General features: G+C 33.4%; 5 protein-coding genes across 11 annotated transcripts; 2 read left to right on the forward strand and 3 right to left on the reverse strand.

Annotated features, from left to right (window-relative positions):
* Positions 1 to 91: 91 nt before the first annotated feature.
* On the forward strand, positions 92 to 3,752 carry LOC114875478. Of its 2 annotated transcripts, XM_029185813.2 has the most exons (5): positions 92 to 322; positions 2,396 to 2,513; positions 2,593 to 2,667; positions 2,740 to 2,904; positions 2,992 to 3,752. In XM_029185813.2, the coding sequence occupies exons 1-5, from the start codon at positions 314 to 316 to the stop codon at positions 3,192 to 3,194; spliced, it is 570 nt and encodes a 189-aa protein (XP_029041646.1). In that variant the 5' UTR covers positions 92 to 313; the 3' UTR covers positions 3,195 to 3,752. The 2 variants fall into 2 exon arrangements, with proteins under 2 accessions (XP_029041646.1, XP_029041645.1); XM_029185812.2 differs by having other exon boundaries at positions 2,593 to 2,904.
* LOC114875479 lies at positions 3,650 to 4,772 on the reverse strand. The gene is made up of 3 exons (XM_029185814.2): positions 4,584 to 4,772; positions 4,157 to 4,324; positions 3,650 to 4,072 (listed from the first exon to the last, which is right to left on the reverse strand). The coding sequence occupies exons 1-3, from the start codon at positions 4,651 to 4,653 to the stop codon at positions 3,870 to 3,872; spliced, it is 441 nt and encodes a 146-aa protein (XP_029041647.2). The 5' UTR covers positions 4,654 to 4,772; the 3' UTR covers positions 3,650 to 3,869.
* A 22-nt stretch (positions 4,773 to 4,794) lies between these two features.
* LOC114875459 lies at positions 4,795 to 6,932 on the reverse strand. Its single transcript, XM_029185762.2, has 10 exons — positions 6,784 to 6,932; positions 6,484 to 6,719; positions 6,286 to 6,389; positions 6,040 to 6,198; positions 5,902 to 5,969; positions 5,656 to 5,838; positions 5,453 to 5,586; positions 5,276 to 5,380; positions 4,995 to 5,198; positions 4,795 to 4,855 (listed from the first exon to the last, which is right to left on the reverse strand). Exons 1-9 carry the CDS (start codon positions 6,930 to 6,932, stop codon positions 5,026 to 5,028), a joined length of 1,311 nt encoding a protein of 436 aa, XP_029041595.1. The 3' UTR covers positions 4,795 to 4,855; positions 4,995 to 5,025.
* A 318-nt stretch (positions 6,933 to 7,250) lies between these two features.
* On the forward strand, positions 7,251 to 11,391 carry LOC114875470 (protein lin-9 homolog). Of its 6 annotated transcripts, none has more exons than XM_029185780.2 (7): positions 7,251 to 7,351; positions 8,162 to 8,501; positions 8,565 to 8,867; positions 8,944 to 9,361; positions 9,525 to 9,874; positions 9,951 to 10,197; positions 10,270 to 11,391. In XM_029185780.2, the coding sequence occupies exons 1-7, from the start codon at positions 7,333 to 7,335 to the stop codon at positions 10,459 to 10,461; spliced, it is 1,869 nt and encodes a 622-aa protein (XP_029041613.1). In that variant the 5' UTR covers positions 7,251 to 7,332; the 3' UTR covers positions 10,462 to 11,391. The 6 variants fall into 6 exon arrangements, with proteins under 6 accessions (XP_029041613.1, XP_029041615.1, XP_029041611.1 ...); XM_029185782.2 differs by lacking the exon at positions 7,251 to 7,351 and adding an exon at positions 7,391 to 7,462; XM_029185778.2 differs by lacking the exon at positions 7,251 to 7,351 and adding an exon at positions 7,526 to 7,633.
* A 338-nt stretch (positions 11,392 to 11,729) lies between these two features.
* Positions 11,730 to 14,862, reverse strand: LOC114875471 (nuclear pore complex protein Nup50). The gene is made up of 5 exons (XM_029185786.2): positions 14,725 to 14,862; positions 14,129 to 14,314; positions 13,104 to 14,056; positions 12,889 to 13,029; positions 11,730 to 12,791 (listed from the first exon to the last, which is right to left on the reverse strand). The coding sequence occupies exons 2-5, from the start codon at positions 14,294 to 14,296 to the stop codon at positions 12,485 to 12,487; spliced, it is 1,569 nt and encodes a 522-aa protein (XP_029041619.2). The 5' UTR covers positions 14,297 to 14,314; positions 14,725 to 14,862; the 3' UTR covers positions 11,730 to 12,484.
* Positions 14,863 to 14,907: the final 45 nt, after the last annotated feature.

Genomic DNA, 14,907 nt, shown 5'->3' on the forward strand with positions numbered 1-14,907 from the left:
ACCGCGTTCACCGAAATGAAAGTTCTACCGTATCTTCGTGCGAGTCCTTACGAACCTTCGCAACTTGGACTCTGCAGGTGGGGTACATAACAAGAAGGGGGATGCTGGAACCCACGCGCGACATTCTCCCGAGACATTTAAACTAGAACAGTTCCTGGTCGTGTCCAGAAGACGCTACACGGTTTGTTTTGGGAACCCAGTGCCGGTGTTTTCATTTCGTACGAGCATACAACCAACGAGTGTTTATACAATCGTATAAATTTTAACGAAACAAAGAATTAGTGGTGACTATTATTTCCTTTGATTGTCCGTAATGATAACGGTAAGTGGTGCGATAATTATTGTCGACGTTTGGCAAATTATTTTCTAGTTTGCATACAGTAAAATAGAACGGTAAATTATTTTTTTGTTGTTTTTAAGTGCTAAAACCTGATTGCTGCAGCAGATAATAAGTGAAAACGTGCAATGTAAACACACATATAATTCAAGTGTGATAAAACGGAGGTTGTATATACGTTTGCATCACTCATCTCTTCTATATTTAATTGGATACGACACTTGATTGGGTTAATTGCTAAGACGTTGCTTGTTCATATAATTGAACGTCAACAATTTTTCCATAGATGACATCGCGTGGATGCGCGACTAAGATTTTCTCGATTAATATTAATCACTTTCGTTCACGTGACTTAACGTAATCGCAATTATTCAGTACGCAACACGTTGCATCTTTGATCCCTGCTTGCCTGTTTAACATGCAACAGGAACTTTCTAAAAGTTACTCTTCTATGGATAAACCATTCTTACAATACAAATTTCACGTTTTCGTCCTTGTTCTCTCACGGTTTCCTGCTGGTTGCGTCGTTTCTCTTCGTCTTAAGAACGTGTTTAAAACAGTCCCAGTATAGCATTCGAGTAATTAATTCGTTCTAAATTTGAAAGAGAAACTAAAAAAAATTTTCCATCGTTTCTATTGCATTTCGTTTCGCTGTCCCACAGTAGAGGTAGAATTGATAGAAACCACTTCTACTCGCGAGTGAAGGTGAGCGGAAAGGAAGGCGAAAGGGTGGTTTGACACGCACTGTCGAACACACAAATGTCTCTAGCCGCTTGCTTTAGATACAATAACGCTGTTTTCAAGCACAAGTGCACTCTTTCTATGTGAGGGTTATGAAACTGTGCGATCCGGTTTCAGTCATGATATCTTTACATTCTAGATCAACATAGACTGGGAAACATTAACGAACCAAATAGGCGTGAACTGGTTGCATTCCATTAACCAGAAGTAAATAATATTGAATAGCGTATATAGTTTTCGACAAATATCATTCAACAATGTACTCATCAAAACAATCGGTACATACGTGATAGAGCACATACAAAGAGATCTATCTACTATTAGAGTACACAAGTTTACCAACGTCTATCGAATAGCTAGCTTGTTTGCAAAAGAAGAGACCACGTAGCCTGGTAAATTGCTCAAAGATATCAGTTGTACAAAAGGCAAAAGGAGAGTGGCGTTTTCACCTAAATTATGAGCATCATTTGGACGTTTACTTTCTATGAGCGTTCGCGTTCGAATGTACAACAGAGTGGCGAAATCGCGAATAGATATCTGTGTAATCCTTTGCAAGACGTTGCGAGTCATGTATGAGCGAACCAATTCACAGTCATCTATTGCGTACATCAGCTCACATATACGCATATGTACATACACAAGTACATATTATGATACGCGTCCGAGGATGCTGCCTTCATGATCGCTTTCTGCTTTACTTTTAAACTACTTTGATATATGAAGTACGTGTCGAAGGATAATTGTTTATTTCAGTGGACATTGCTTCACGTGATGTTCTCTCCTCGACAACAACCGATTCACGTGTCTAACAGTTTGCCTAACACTTCTCGATGATATATATTGCAATGAAGATGATACACGGCTCGGGACTGCAAACAAATCGCTACAGCAGATATTATGCTTACATCTTTACCTTACACATATTTACAGTGAAATATGTTCGAACGTGTCAGCCACGGTTTCTGATTATCGTTTATGACCAGAAGATTACCTAAATGGTTGCGCGCAATTCATTTTTGTCGAATAAAATCAGAGGAATCTGCGTGATTGTGGTTCCGTTTCACTCTCATGCTTATGATGTCATAATTTCGTAAATACAATGCAACGTTTACGTTCGGTTCGACCATTCGACTCGGTTTGGAGTAGAAATATCAGTGTCATCTACCTTGACCCAATTTCGCGTGATAGTTACAGCGAAAACACTTTTTATGGTAAAAGTAAATTGGCTAAAAAATGATGTTGCATCTTGTATTTCATTTAGAAAATAACAGAGGATGCTTCGTAACCAGAGTAAATATTCAAGAATTTTAATTACAGATGAAAACGGTGTTCTTCTTAGTTGCAATAGCTGCAACTAAAGCTTTGCCCCTTTCGAAAGTGCACGTGAAATTCATTTCTCCGCCACATATTTATGAGCACGGTATTACGACAGATGGTTAGTTCTCAAATGTAATTACATCGTTCGTCATTTAAAACTCTTACACCATTAAGTATAATTAACGCTCCTCTCTTAGGGGATCGAACGATCGACCAGAGATCTTACGTTTCCATCGGAAGAAGAAGCGCGTCAGGAAACCCAAGAGATTTTGGTACATTTATTTATTTATTACTTCTTTTTATTCATTTTCTTTTCTTTTTATTCAGTTTGTATGTTTACACAGGACAACGGCTGGGCAACAAAGGCATATCATCTGTCGATATTAAACGAGAAAATATTGAATCCCTATGGCCAATAGGTGTTTTCATTCCACCGATAGACATAAACGACCTTGGTTACAGTTCACGTGAATCCAGGCATATGACACCTGACTTCTCCAACGGACTTAGTAAGAAATGACCATTATTTGATAGTAAAAGGTATACCGAAAAACGTTGAAAGAAATTTATTCGTTTTTCATTTGATGATGTTTCAGCATATCACGATCCCTATCTGTTAACTGGTAAAAAAGCAATGTTGACAGTAAAGTATCTTTATGGCCAAGGCGAATTGTTTTATGACGATATTCCACATGAAAGAGCGCTGTTAAGAAATCAAGAAGAAAGGAGACGAAACGGCTTGTTCGATCTAATATTGAGAAGTTTAAGAACCAGCTCTCCATTTTCAAGGAAAGAATGATCTAGAGAAATTTATTAACGATGATATTATTTATTTTCGAACTCGCTATCGAACGTTGCATCTTGATCAAAGAAAAGGGTAAAATCGGATTCTGTCGAAAAATTATTCTTATGCATTTATTAACTTTTATATATTTGTGTAATTAAGATTATGCTCCTTTTATTATACGGTTCTATTTAATGTTACCGCTGTAATTCGTTCATTTCTCGGGAATAGTTGGAATTGTTTTATTATGGTATCGTTTAACAAATTCTTGTCCGCATCAGCTGCGGATTTAATTAATGCTGCGCTCGTTAAACGTGTTAGAAGCGAATCACGCACGAAACAGATGTACCAGAAATGTATACAAGTATAATTGCTGCACGTGAACGATCTGCGTTTAACAGTTTCACGAGTGTAATTTACACAAATTGCGGTACACCCTGTTATTATTACAATTAAAACATTGTACTTGATTCTGTATAACGTTCCGCTCAGATTTTATTATGTGAAATATGTATACCTCAATTTTATGTGATTATCATACATAAGATATAAATAAAATTAGCGTACAATTTTTACAGGCTTCTCGTTCGTTTCAGCTTATTAACGTATCGGATAGAACATATCATGTCACGTACAAAATACAAGGAACTATTTATACAATAATGTACATTCAATTCAGTTCTAGTATTTTCAAACGAACCGTCGAAATAATATAGCAAGCGTTGTAACAATTAACCCGTAGGTAACGTTTAATCTCGTCGTTCCATTGCACAAGTCTCCGAAACAAAGGCACATGTAAACCTTTTTATAATTCCACATTGTGTAGGCGCATCTTTCCTCACCGTCATCGGGTCCCCGTTGAAAACAAAGTCTTTGCGTGGCTTCGCCATATTCTAAGAGAAATGATATCGTTTCAGTGCCGGCAATCTACTTGTAGATTATAAAAATAATTATGTACGTGTCTATCCCATTCTTACCGTTATTTAAACCCTGTGTTTCGAGTATTTTACCACACCAACCAGACGCGCAGGTCACAGCATTGACCCCTTTTTCCCTTTCGATCTCTGTCGAGTTCATAGTGAAAGGATCCTTGCATGATCCTAACTCTCCTCTTGATCTACAATTCACACATCTCCGATGTAGCCCTAAAAAGGAATACCGATAAATTACACCAAGACTGGCGTACAAGTAGCTCCCAACACCAGTACATGATGTTTGTTTCGTCAGACTCGTTCTTGTGCATAGTAAATGGGTTTCAATTAAAAAAAAAAAAAAAAAGATAAAAACACTAGTTTACGGAAAGGATGCTCTATCGTATCCGGTATGCAGTGAAAGTGATAACATTGCTCACGGTGCGTACATACACATATGTACGAACACAGTCTATACATGCATGAAACTCACCGATTGCTGTACGAGGTAGAACCACGCAAAGAATTGCGAGTACCGCAATAACACCTGTATTAAATCTCATTCTATCGATAGTTTGTCTACTGTTATGGTCAGCTTTCAATTGCTTCTCAATTGTAGATTGACAGTAATGCAACAGAGAGACAGGTACGATCAAACACGGCCATTTTGAAACTAACTATGGCTATGCTAGCAGACACGTATCTACACTATGCGGTTGTCCCTACCAATGCCTCCTTTCACCTGGATGTTTTTAAGGTCGTCGCCTGTTTAAACAGATTGTGTCGAAGAAATTGTAAGAAAAGTGGCTCAGTCGGTAAACGAGCACAGTATGAAGTAGTAATAACATAATGAAGAGAAAAAAAAAATGATTTCTAACATACTAGATGTATTTATTAAACTGACCGCATAGCAATGGAGTTAGTCACTTTTTGAATCATGAAACTCGACTAATCAACGGTACTTCGTCTTCCTGGTTGGTTGTGACATTTTCCGGGTCCATTACCTTAAATTTTTCTCTATGCCTAAACGTGTAAATCAAGCCATTGCAATAGCAAATTGTGCAAAGCAGGAATATAAATCCCAGATATCCCAAATGACGCAGAAATTCTGTTTGATTGAAAATTTTGTCATCATAGAATCTTCGTTACATTATAGAATCAGTTCATTCCTAATAACAACCTTACCCCGGGTTAACAGTCTAGTTTTAGGAATAACGATAACTTTTAATTGCATCATGTTAATGGTATCGACGTAGCACGTGTAGTTCCCTTCTTCGTGGGTAGAAACATCTGATACGATGTGTATACAGAAAAATGTGAAACGCTATGAAATATGAGGTGTAATATATCTACTCCTACTACCTATCAGATAAAGCGTTCCAAACGCGTCTACTATAACGCGAGCCTCTGGATCTAATTTACGAAAAGATCGCTGTACACCTTTTTCCAATGTAATCGAATCCTTTTTCCACGATACTTGCGTATCGATGGTCGACCTGGAACATTAACGCATTAAACATAACGTTAGAGAAAAATATCTCCTCAAAGGGCACGAATGAAACTACTCTGGACAAATGACGGTAAGATATGCTCCTTCAGCTAGTACAAATCGCTTAAAGTATCTAAACTTTCGACCCTTTTTCTTCTTCTCTCGCGGACATTTCTTGCACGTTTCCTTTAATATGAAGTTTGGCAAATGGCGAACCGCGCTGCTGATGCCAGGAAATTCTTCGTCCAATAAAATTGATCTTGAATAAATTGTGCTATATTAACTGGTACAATTTCATATAAGGGAAAATAAATTTTCTTACTTGCAAGGCAACGAAGGGGTTTTTCGAAAAAATTTAACTATCGACGAATCACTTCTGTTAGCAATCGCCTGTGATAACAAGAATGTTCAAAATGACTCGAATTAGGTTTATTTATCTCGAATTGATTTATTTTTTTACCATATCTATATCTCGTTTCAATCGACAAGTTCCAGTACTTGTCTTATATCCACGGTTATGTATGCAGTGTTCGCACGGACCCCATGGTCCCCATTCAGAATATACCTGTAGCTTTACACCGGCCTCGCGAATTTCAGCCAATTCAGACATTTGTGAAACCTGATTGCAAGTACATCCGGTAAATGATTAATGAACAGATAACATTTGATAAAATTGTAAGCAAATATAATACAATATTAATCTTACAGCAAGTCGCGTGGTAACGGATGCCAAATATATTTGACGATATTTCTCCCAATCAGTTATATTTCCTTGTTCCGTATACGACACTCCATGCTCTTTAAAAATTGCTATCATAAACCGTATTCATTTAATTAATTACCGGTCTACATCAAGATTAATGATAAATATGTTCTTCAAATATAAGTTTATTAAAAGTATTACGTTCAATTCTGTAGTTGAATTTATTTTCAACCTCCTGTCCTTCTTCCCCGTGACACAAATAAATACCAGCATCTGTGATCATCAAATTTTTTATTACCAGAGAAAGCTCAAGAGTCGTATAAACTCTGTTGTATGACGAATTGTTATCCATCCCTAATTCTACTTCTTTCTTAGGATTTTTTCTATATCTATCTTGGTAGTACCAAATTTTTGATTGTCTCTCCTCTTTGTCGTTGCTATCTTATAAAATAGATACAACGATAATATTGGATCATTTATCAATGACATATTACTTCATACCAAAATCGACACTCCATCACAACGATCGTGTCGAGTTCGGCACTGATAAGTAGATATTCATCGCTTTCTTCGGATGTTATTAATCTTTCTTTATTTCTACAGTACTTGACGGGTGCTACGGACGTATCGATAGAAATAATATTGTCCATTGTAACTGATGAAATCATTAATAACCATAAAAACCATGTTTGTAACATGTTTAGTCGCAGTATATATATACGAGTTAATCTAGTAATAGAATACATAATGCGGTGTAAATGGCATCGCTGGAGTAAGTATACATATATAGACAGTGAAGCTCTTTTTCTGTTGGATTCTTACATCATTATTTTTTATTGTATTGTCCTTTTTTCTTGTTATTTTACAGTACGGTATATCTTAAATGATTTTAATATATTTAAAAATTTCATAATGTCTGTTTTAGCATTTCAAAGGTAGTTTTCAACCAATCATAGCGTTTGGAACGACGGAAAAGAACCACTAACGAAATTCACCGCGAAGCGTGCGAACTCGACGGAAACATACCCATGATGCATCATTGATAGCAACATGGCGGACATGATTGAAAGTAAGTAAAAGTTAACTTATTCTTGATAAAATTAATGTAACAAGGATTAATTAAATAGAAAAAGGAGCTGCATAAGAATAAGAAACATTTTCAACTCTACTATTTCAATGTGTAAGATCTTTTCGAACGATGTTTAGGAACTTGCTGTTGATGTTTTAATTGCGCTCAGAAAGGTCTGGTTTAAAATTTCAAAAATGACCAATACACAATTCAAGCGGGACAACGAAGACCTTTATCATTTAAGATTCCGTTCATCAAACGACACTTTAGAGACGAATATTTGTTAGTTTACTTTATAAACTTCATAATGTCAATGATTTTGTAACATTTATCCCAATGCGATAAATACACATACTGTTTACGAAACTACGTATAAAGTTTGGTTATGTCGACGACTGGGAGCAGAACGATTTCCTCGCTTCTTTCGCACCTCCAATTTGAATAACGTTCTAATATGATGGTTATGAAAAAAAGAAAGCACATAAATATTATGTCTATAAATAAATTATTATATCTATCATTACCAATAATTTTATGTCACTTATAAATTATGGGTTCTTCAAAAGCTTACAGTGTGTAAGATTGTGAACTAGGAACTTTAAATAATGTTAAAACGGGAAAAATATAACTTGATTAATAAATAGTTTTTATAATGATATTTGATTAAATACTATGCATTTTGGAAATTGTTAAGTATGAATTATTGAAATGTATCAGAAGTTTGTTTAAATTAGGAGCGCGATTCAAAAATATGGTGTTACATAGTTACATAAGTATATACTTTTATTCAATACAAGAAAAATCTTTTAGGTGAATCTGCTGAAACATTATTATCCATGAAAGCTGATGGATATCCATCAGTGGATGAAATTAAAACTGAATTGATTGATGATGATACGATGGACATGGATGATCAACAGATTTCAAATAATTCAACGGATTCACATATGGACACAGAAGAATCAGATGCATTAACTGAACTTGGTCCTGCAGCTTTAGGGCTTCAAAGAGTTGGAACTCAACCTCCACCAAAACCAAACCCTCCTACACAGCCGGTACAAGTTTTGAACCGAAGAGGAATGCCAGCAAGAATAAGAAAAAAGAACAAATTATTTTATGATGATATATTAGTTAATCATCCTCATCATAGGTAGGTTTGACATGCTGTAATTCATAAATTTCATGTATATATTAATTTACATGTATTTTATAGAATCAAAAAGGATTCATCGCATCCAGATACAAAGCAGTCTCCTAAAAAAATGACTAGACCGTCACCAGCAAAAAGACATAATAGACTAACTCATGAACCAAAAAAGAATAATATACTAAATCGATCCTTAACACCCACAATGACAACTATTAAACAAGAAAAAGAACCAGATAAACCAATGCAACCATCATCTCCAGATCGTAAAATTGGACAAAAAATTGGCATGAGACTAAGAAATTTATTGAAATTGCCAAAAGCACACAAATGGGTTTGTTATGAATGGTTTTACAGTAATATTGATAAGTATGTATAAAAATTGAAAATCTGTATGTACATATTTACAGTTTAGCATAATATAACTTAAAATCTTTTATTATAGAACCCTTTTCGAAGGTGATAATGATTTTATGATATGTTTAAAAGAATCGTTTCCGCAATTAAAAACTCGAAAATTAACACGTGTTGAATGGTGTAAGATAAGAAGAATGATGGGTAAACCACGAAGATGTTCTCAGTCATTTTTTGAGGAAGAAAGACGGGAACTGGAAAGAAAAAGACAAAAGATTCGAATGCTACAACAAAGAAAAGCAGCTGATATTAACAGTTTTAAAGATCTACCACCAGAAATACCGTTACAATTAGTAATCGGTACAAAAGTTACAGCAAGATTGAGAAAACCACAAGATGGATTATTTACTGGAAGTATTGATGCCGTGGATACTAGCAATAACACTTACAGGATAACGTTTGAACGTGCGGGACTTGGGACACACAGTGTTCCAGATTATGAAGTATTGGTATGTATAATACCGAGCATAATAGGCTTCCCCGGGTTCTCGACTTCCCCTGTAAACCATTTTCCTGGGGGAAGCCTACTCTGCTCGATACATGTTTCGTAATTATGGAAGGTCAACCAAGTCGAAAGGTAAATAATCATTTATATTTACATATAATTTACAGTCAAATGAACCACCAGAAACAATAAGCGTTGCCTCATTTGCACAAAAGTTTAGACCTAGACATGTACAATATGTACCATCTCCGCCGTACGCTATGAAATTAATGTCGCCGCGCTTAAACAGCGATCCTTTAATATCTAATGCTTCCGTATCTTTACCAAAGAAGTCTCATATTGGGGGAACAATGAATGGTTATCCTTTAAAATTACTGGAATTTATGGTTAAAGTAAATAAAATACTGAGTATTAAAAAAATTAAAATTAAAAAATTAAGAGAAATGAATAGTGAAGCGGAAAAAAGACGATCTTTTGGAGAATCACTTCCGCCAGATTTTGAAAGAAGATATGCAGGGTATGCAATTATTACATTATTTTTATGCTGTTCTTAAACTTTATGCATGGTTTATGAACAATTATGTCTGTTTCAGAATTGTGGTTGAACTAGAAAAAATGAATGCTGCTCTTCAAGATTTTCTAAATGATGTGCAAGAATTATGTCAAGAAATGGCCCCTGAACCGAGTGTGGCAGCTATGTTAGCACCATCTCATCTTCGTGAAAAATGTAGGCAAGAAGCAGCCGATATGGTTAATAGAAATAATGTTATTAACGATAAGGAACCTGGAAAAATGACTCAATTAGTAACGGATTTAACAGCTCTTATGTTGCAAGTAAAGGTAGTACGAACTAATACTTTAACTATTGCTTCCCGTAATGACATTATTCATGTGAATATCTTTGCGTTTCAGAGTTTGTCAGATTCAGACCGAAATGCATATGAATTGAAAGTATTACAAGGAACTATGGAACAGATACGTTCTAAATTAAGTCCACAGAATCAACAAGTTTTTCAAAATTGTGTCGAAATACACATGCAGCATATACAATTAGGTCTTGGACAGAGAGGTGCTTTAACACCATTTATGGCCCAAAGGGCTTAGCAAAAGTGAAAATAATTGTCAATATACCTTTAAAATATGTACATTATTGAAACATAATACCACAATATTTTGTAAGAAAATTCAACTTTATTTTATTATCTTTTTATATAGGGAATATCATTAGTAAAGAGTATCTACATATGTCGGGTCTGGGCAACTCGATAATCCTAGAAGAGTTATTTAATCACCACGAACGATCGTTTGTCACAGGCAGTTAAACCGCGTCTCGACGAGCAACAGTCACATATTGAGACAAGATGACGAAATCTAACAAATATTAGACGTCACACGTCAGAAAGAACGCTAACGCCAAGAAAGTAGGAAGGAAGGTGAGTAATCTTCCTACACTATTTAATGGTTTCTGACGTCACTGTTCACGAACGCTATCCAAAACTCTGTGGACAGAAAAATACGAATTGCCCAGGCCTGATTTTTATTGCTAAGATGCAAATATATAGTACACTACTTTTGTACATACAATGTTTCTAAAATTGTTTTTTTAAGTCATATTCTATAAATAATTTTTAGAATAATGTGCTGTGCTGTTAATTGCATTAAACATTTAAAAATGTTCATGTTTGAAAGATTTACATACCAATTTTACGATTTAAATATAACAAAAATTGGATAATTATTTAATTATTAAATTGAAATTAAATTGGCATCGCTGTTGTAAATAAAACGTGCATTGTGCAGTGGCAGCTTTCATTAACTTTATATAACAATTTAAAACTAAATTATCACGCTAGAAATAAAGCATTTTATTTTATAAAAGATAGTTTAACATTCTTTTGCTTATAAGTAGCTGCAAAAAGTAATATATCATTGATACATTAATATTTTTAAAAATACTTTCCTGTAACTCTGTACATTAGATATATGCGTTTAATATTGCATAACAAATTGTAAATACACTATAAATGATCAAAACATGGTTTCAAATTTACTTTATTTATTCTAACCAAAAATTTCAGACTAATACGAATATTTTGATTTGGGATCTTTGAATGTGTTGTACAATTTACAATATTTTTGATGAAAGAAGTTGTTCATAGAAATCAAAATACAAAATTAACTTTGTGACTATAAACATATTTACAAGAACATTATATATAGTGATAATGAATGTATATTAAGTTTGTAAAATTAATAGAAAGATTATTTTCAACATTAGGCGGACTTTAACTAATAAAGGAGGGGCAGGTGAGTTCTAGTTTAATTTAGTAAGTTGTAAATATAGGAACGTAAATATTTATCATATTCAAAAATAAAGTGATTTTTAATTTTTATTGTTTGTCGGAAGTGGCTTTCAAGCATTTGTAACAATTGTGTTAAAGAATTTGCTTTTTTTGTATCGCCAAAATTTCATATAAATTTAGGATATGAGTGTTTTAAAACTACAGGAATGTAAATTACAATAATTATGTTTCCTTACATTCTGTTTACACCAATTAATTTTCGTAATTTGGATGCTAATAACATTTGATAACGAAACGTTTATTGAGCGAAAATACGCTTCCAGAAAACCATGTAATTTTAAAAAACAAAATATAAATTCTAAATATAACGTAATTTCTTAGAATTAAATTTGATGTTATGACTCTTATGTTTACCAGATGCAATAATAAAAAAATTTCAAGCTAGTATATACAATTAAGTGATTATACATATACTTGTCATTTTTCAAGTACTTTCAATAGATTTTCCAAATAATGTATCTGAATTATTCTAAATTTTATTCGTGTTTATTTATTAATTAGACATTCGTATATTAACATTACTAATCGTAATGATGTCATAACATCCCTTTAAGCAATGAAAAATAGAAAGTATTCAACTTCATTTACCTCTATTTTACATGTTATTTTAATATTAAATATTCAGGATAAAAATATTATAACCAATGTGAGTAACAACAAAATTATGTGATTTAAAAAAAATCGTCAGTCACTGTTCAACTCGATTTCATTACGTTGTTTTCCGCATTATGTTATTTCATCAATTATCATTCTTACTTTTTTCTTTATTTTTTATGTTTATTAAGTGCTTCGAATAATGCATCAGCGTCTTCATTTGTTTTTACTCTTAACAAGACGGGTACGGGGGGTGGTGTTGATTCTGGTAATGGTAAACAAACTAACATTATTGTATTTTTGCTCATACGTTTTGTTGGAATACTTTCGGTTAATAAAGTATTGAGCAATAAATTTCCCAACGCCGTTTCGGCGCGAACTAATAGCTGTGTTTTATCATTTGGTGTCGGCTTTAAAAACAAACAACCGATACCTCTCTCAGTAAAGTTACCATCTTTTTTAACAAAAACTTTACACCTGTAATACAATACAAAAATCAATTTTATCATAAACAAGTATTAATTTTAAATTAACGTATATTCATGTTATAACTATAATATATTGAAGATGATACCTTTGTTGATATATGGCACCTTCTTCTGTTACTGGTTTAAAGTCTACTTTTGGTGGTTCATCATCTTCATCCTCCTTTTCTTCATTTTCCTCAGATTCTTGTGGCTTTACAGCTTGAGCTCCAAATGTAAAGGGCTTAGCGCTATAAATAAGAACGTTATTATAATACTTTAACTATTTATTCTGTAAATCAGTCAACAAATTTAAATAAATTACCTTCCGAAACTGAAACCAGTTGATGTATTAGTGGTAGTGGAACTTTGACCAAAACAAAACGTATTAGTATTTGTTGTAGAAAATGTGCTGGTAGTGGTAGATTTTGCGTCTGTTTTTGACTCCTGTTCATCTGATTTATTATCTGGTAATGTTGAGGATTTACTCAAAAATGGATTCTTTTCATAATTCATATTTCCAAATATACTTTTAGTGGCAGCTTTCTGATCAATGTTACCAAATACAGATTTAGGTGTATCTGAAGTTTGGTCTGTACTACTAAACATCGATTTATTGCTATCTATAATATGTTCTGATTTACCAAATATAGACTTTGAACCTGTATTAATATTGCCAAAAATTGATTTTTCAGATTTCCATTCTGTCGTGCTCACAGGAGATTTTGTATTTGCTCCACTGAACGCGGTACTATCTAGTTTCTTTTCAGTATTTGCAGCATCCTTACTATCATTAGTATGGACAGGCTGCGCTTGTTCTGATGTATGGAATGTTTTTTCCACTTCAGTTGCATGTTTAGATTCAATTTCTTTAAGATATCTTTCATAATCCTTAAAAATAGGTGTTAAAATGCAAAAAGGATTTGCATCAACATGTGTTTTAATCCACTGTGCCACACTTTCATTTAATCCCTTTAACTTAGCAAAATACTCAGAGGACTTTTTAACTTTATTTTGATCTTCTTGGTCAGAAATACTTTTTTTACTTATAGATGTGCTCGAGGATGTTTGTATTTCTGAGCTTTCCTTTTTATTTGTTCCATTTTCACTGCTTTTAGGAGCTTCATTATTTGTAGGTTTACTGATATTTGTGTTTGTTTTTGAAGATGCATCATTAGTATTAGTATTACTACTGGCTAAGAAAGTGAATAATGAAGCATTAGATGTAGGTGATGTTTTAAAACCTGTAAATGTACCAAATGCGCTTCTGGTACCATCCTGAAAAATATGTAGGAAAAAAAATACATGCCTATTTTAAGATAAAAATTGTAAAAATAACAAATTATTTACTTCTCCAGATTGTAAACGGCGTTTAGCTCTTTTTACAACTCTTTTTTCAAGAACATCATCAGCTGCTTTTTTAAATGTTCCTGCCTCTTCTGGACATTCTCCTTTATCCCAATTATCGTGATTTAATTCTGTAGATGCAGACCTCTTGCCAGCCATTTTTGTAAACATACTTTTCTAAATCAGCCACTTAAACATTTTTATGAAAGACAAGATAAGAAAATCAACTATTACCTGTTTCTGTTTGTTTCAAAATATTCAGTTACATTTTTTAAATTTTAAATCCAAGTGTCACTTAGTTCATAAAGTAATAAAAAGATCGAGTAAATTTTATATATGTAAATATATAATAATAATTGATTACATAAGAATCGAAATTACTACCCCAAATATAAAAAAATTTAAATTAAGGTGTATTACATATACATGAATATATACAATTAAATATTAATTAATACAGCAAGGAGTACATAGAAATTTATTCGTTCGATAGACAGGAAAAAAATTGCAATATAACCTTATACCTAACCTAATTAGAAGATGCGATATAGAAGTCTTTTACAATTCAAACATAAAAGAAGTGGAACCATAATATTTACCGTATTGAGTTTGAAACCATATATAAGTTAAGTAAGATTAATTCGACACATTTACAACGATATATGCGATTACAGTACATAAGAATTTGCATAAAGTTGAACACTAGCACACAATTTTCCGAAGTTTGCGCACGCGCAGTTTTAACCATGCTTGTATTATGTATCCAACGAACAAACTAAATC

Source organism: Osmia bicornis, chromosome 1 (assembly GCF_907164935.1).
Source record: "Osmia bicornis bicornis chromosome 1, iOsmBic2.1, whole genome shotgun sequence".
In the NCBI taxonomy this organism is placed as follows: domain Eukaryota; kingdom Metazoa; phylum Arthropoda; class Insecta; order Hymenoptera; family Megachilidae; genus Osmia; species Osmia bicornis.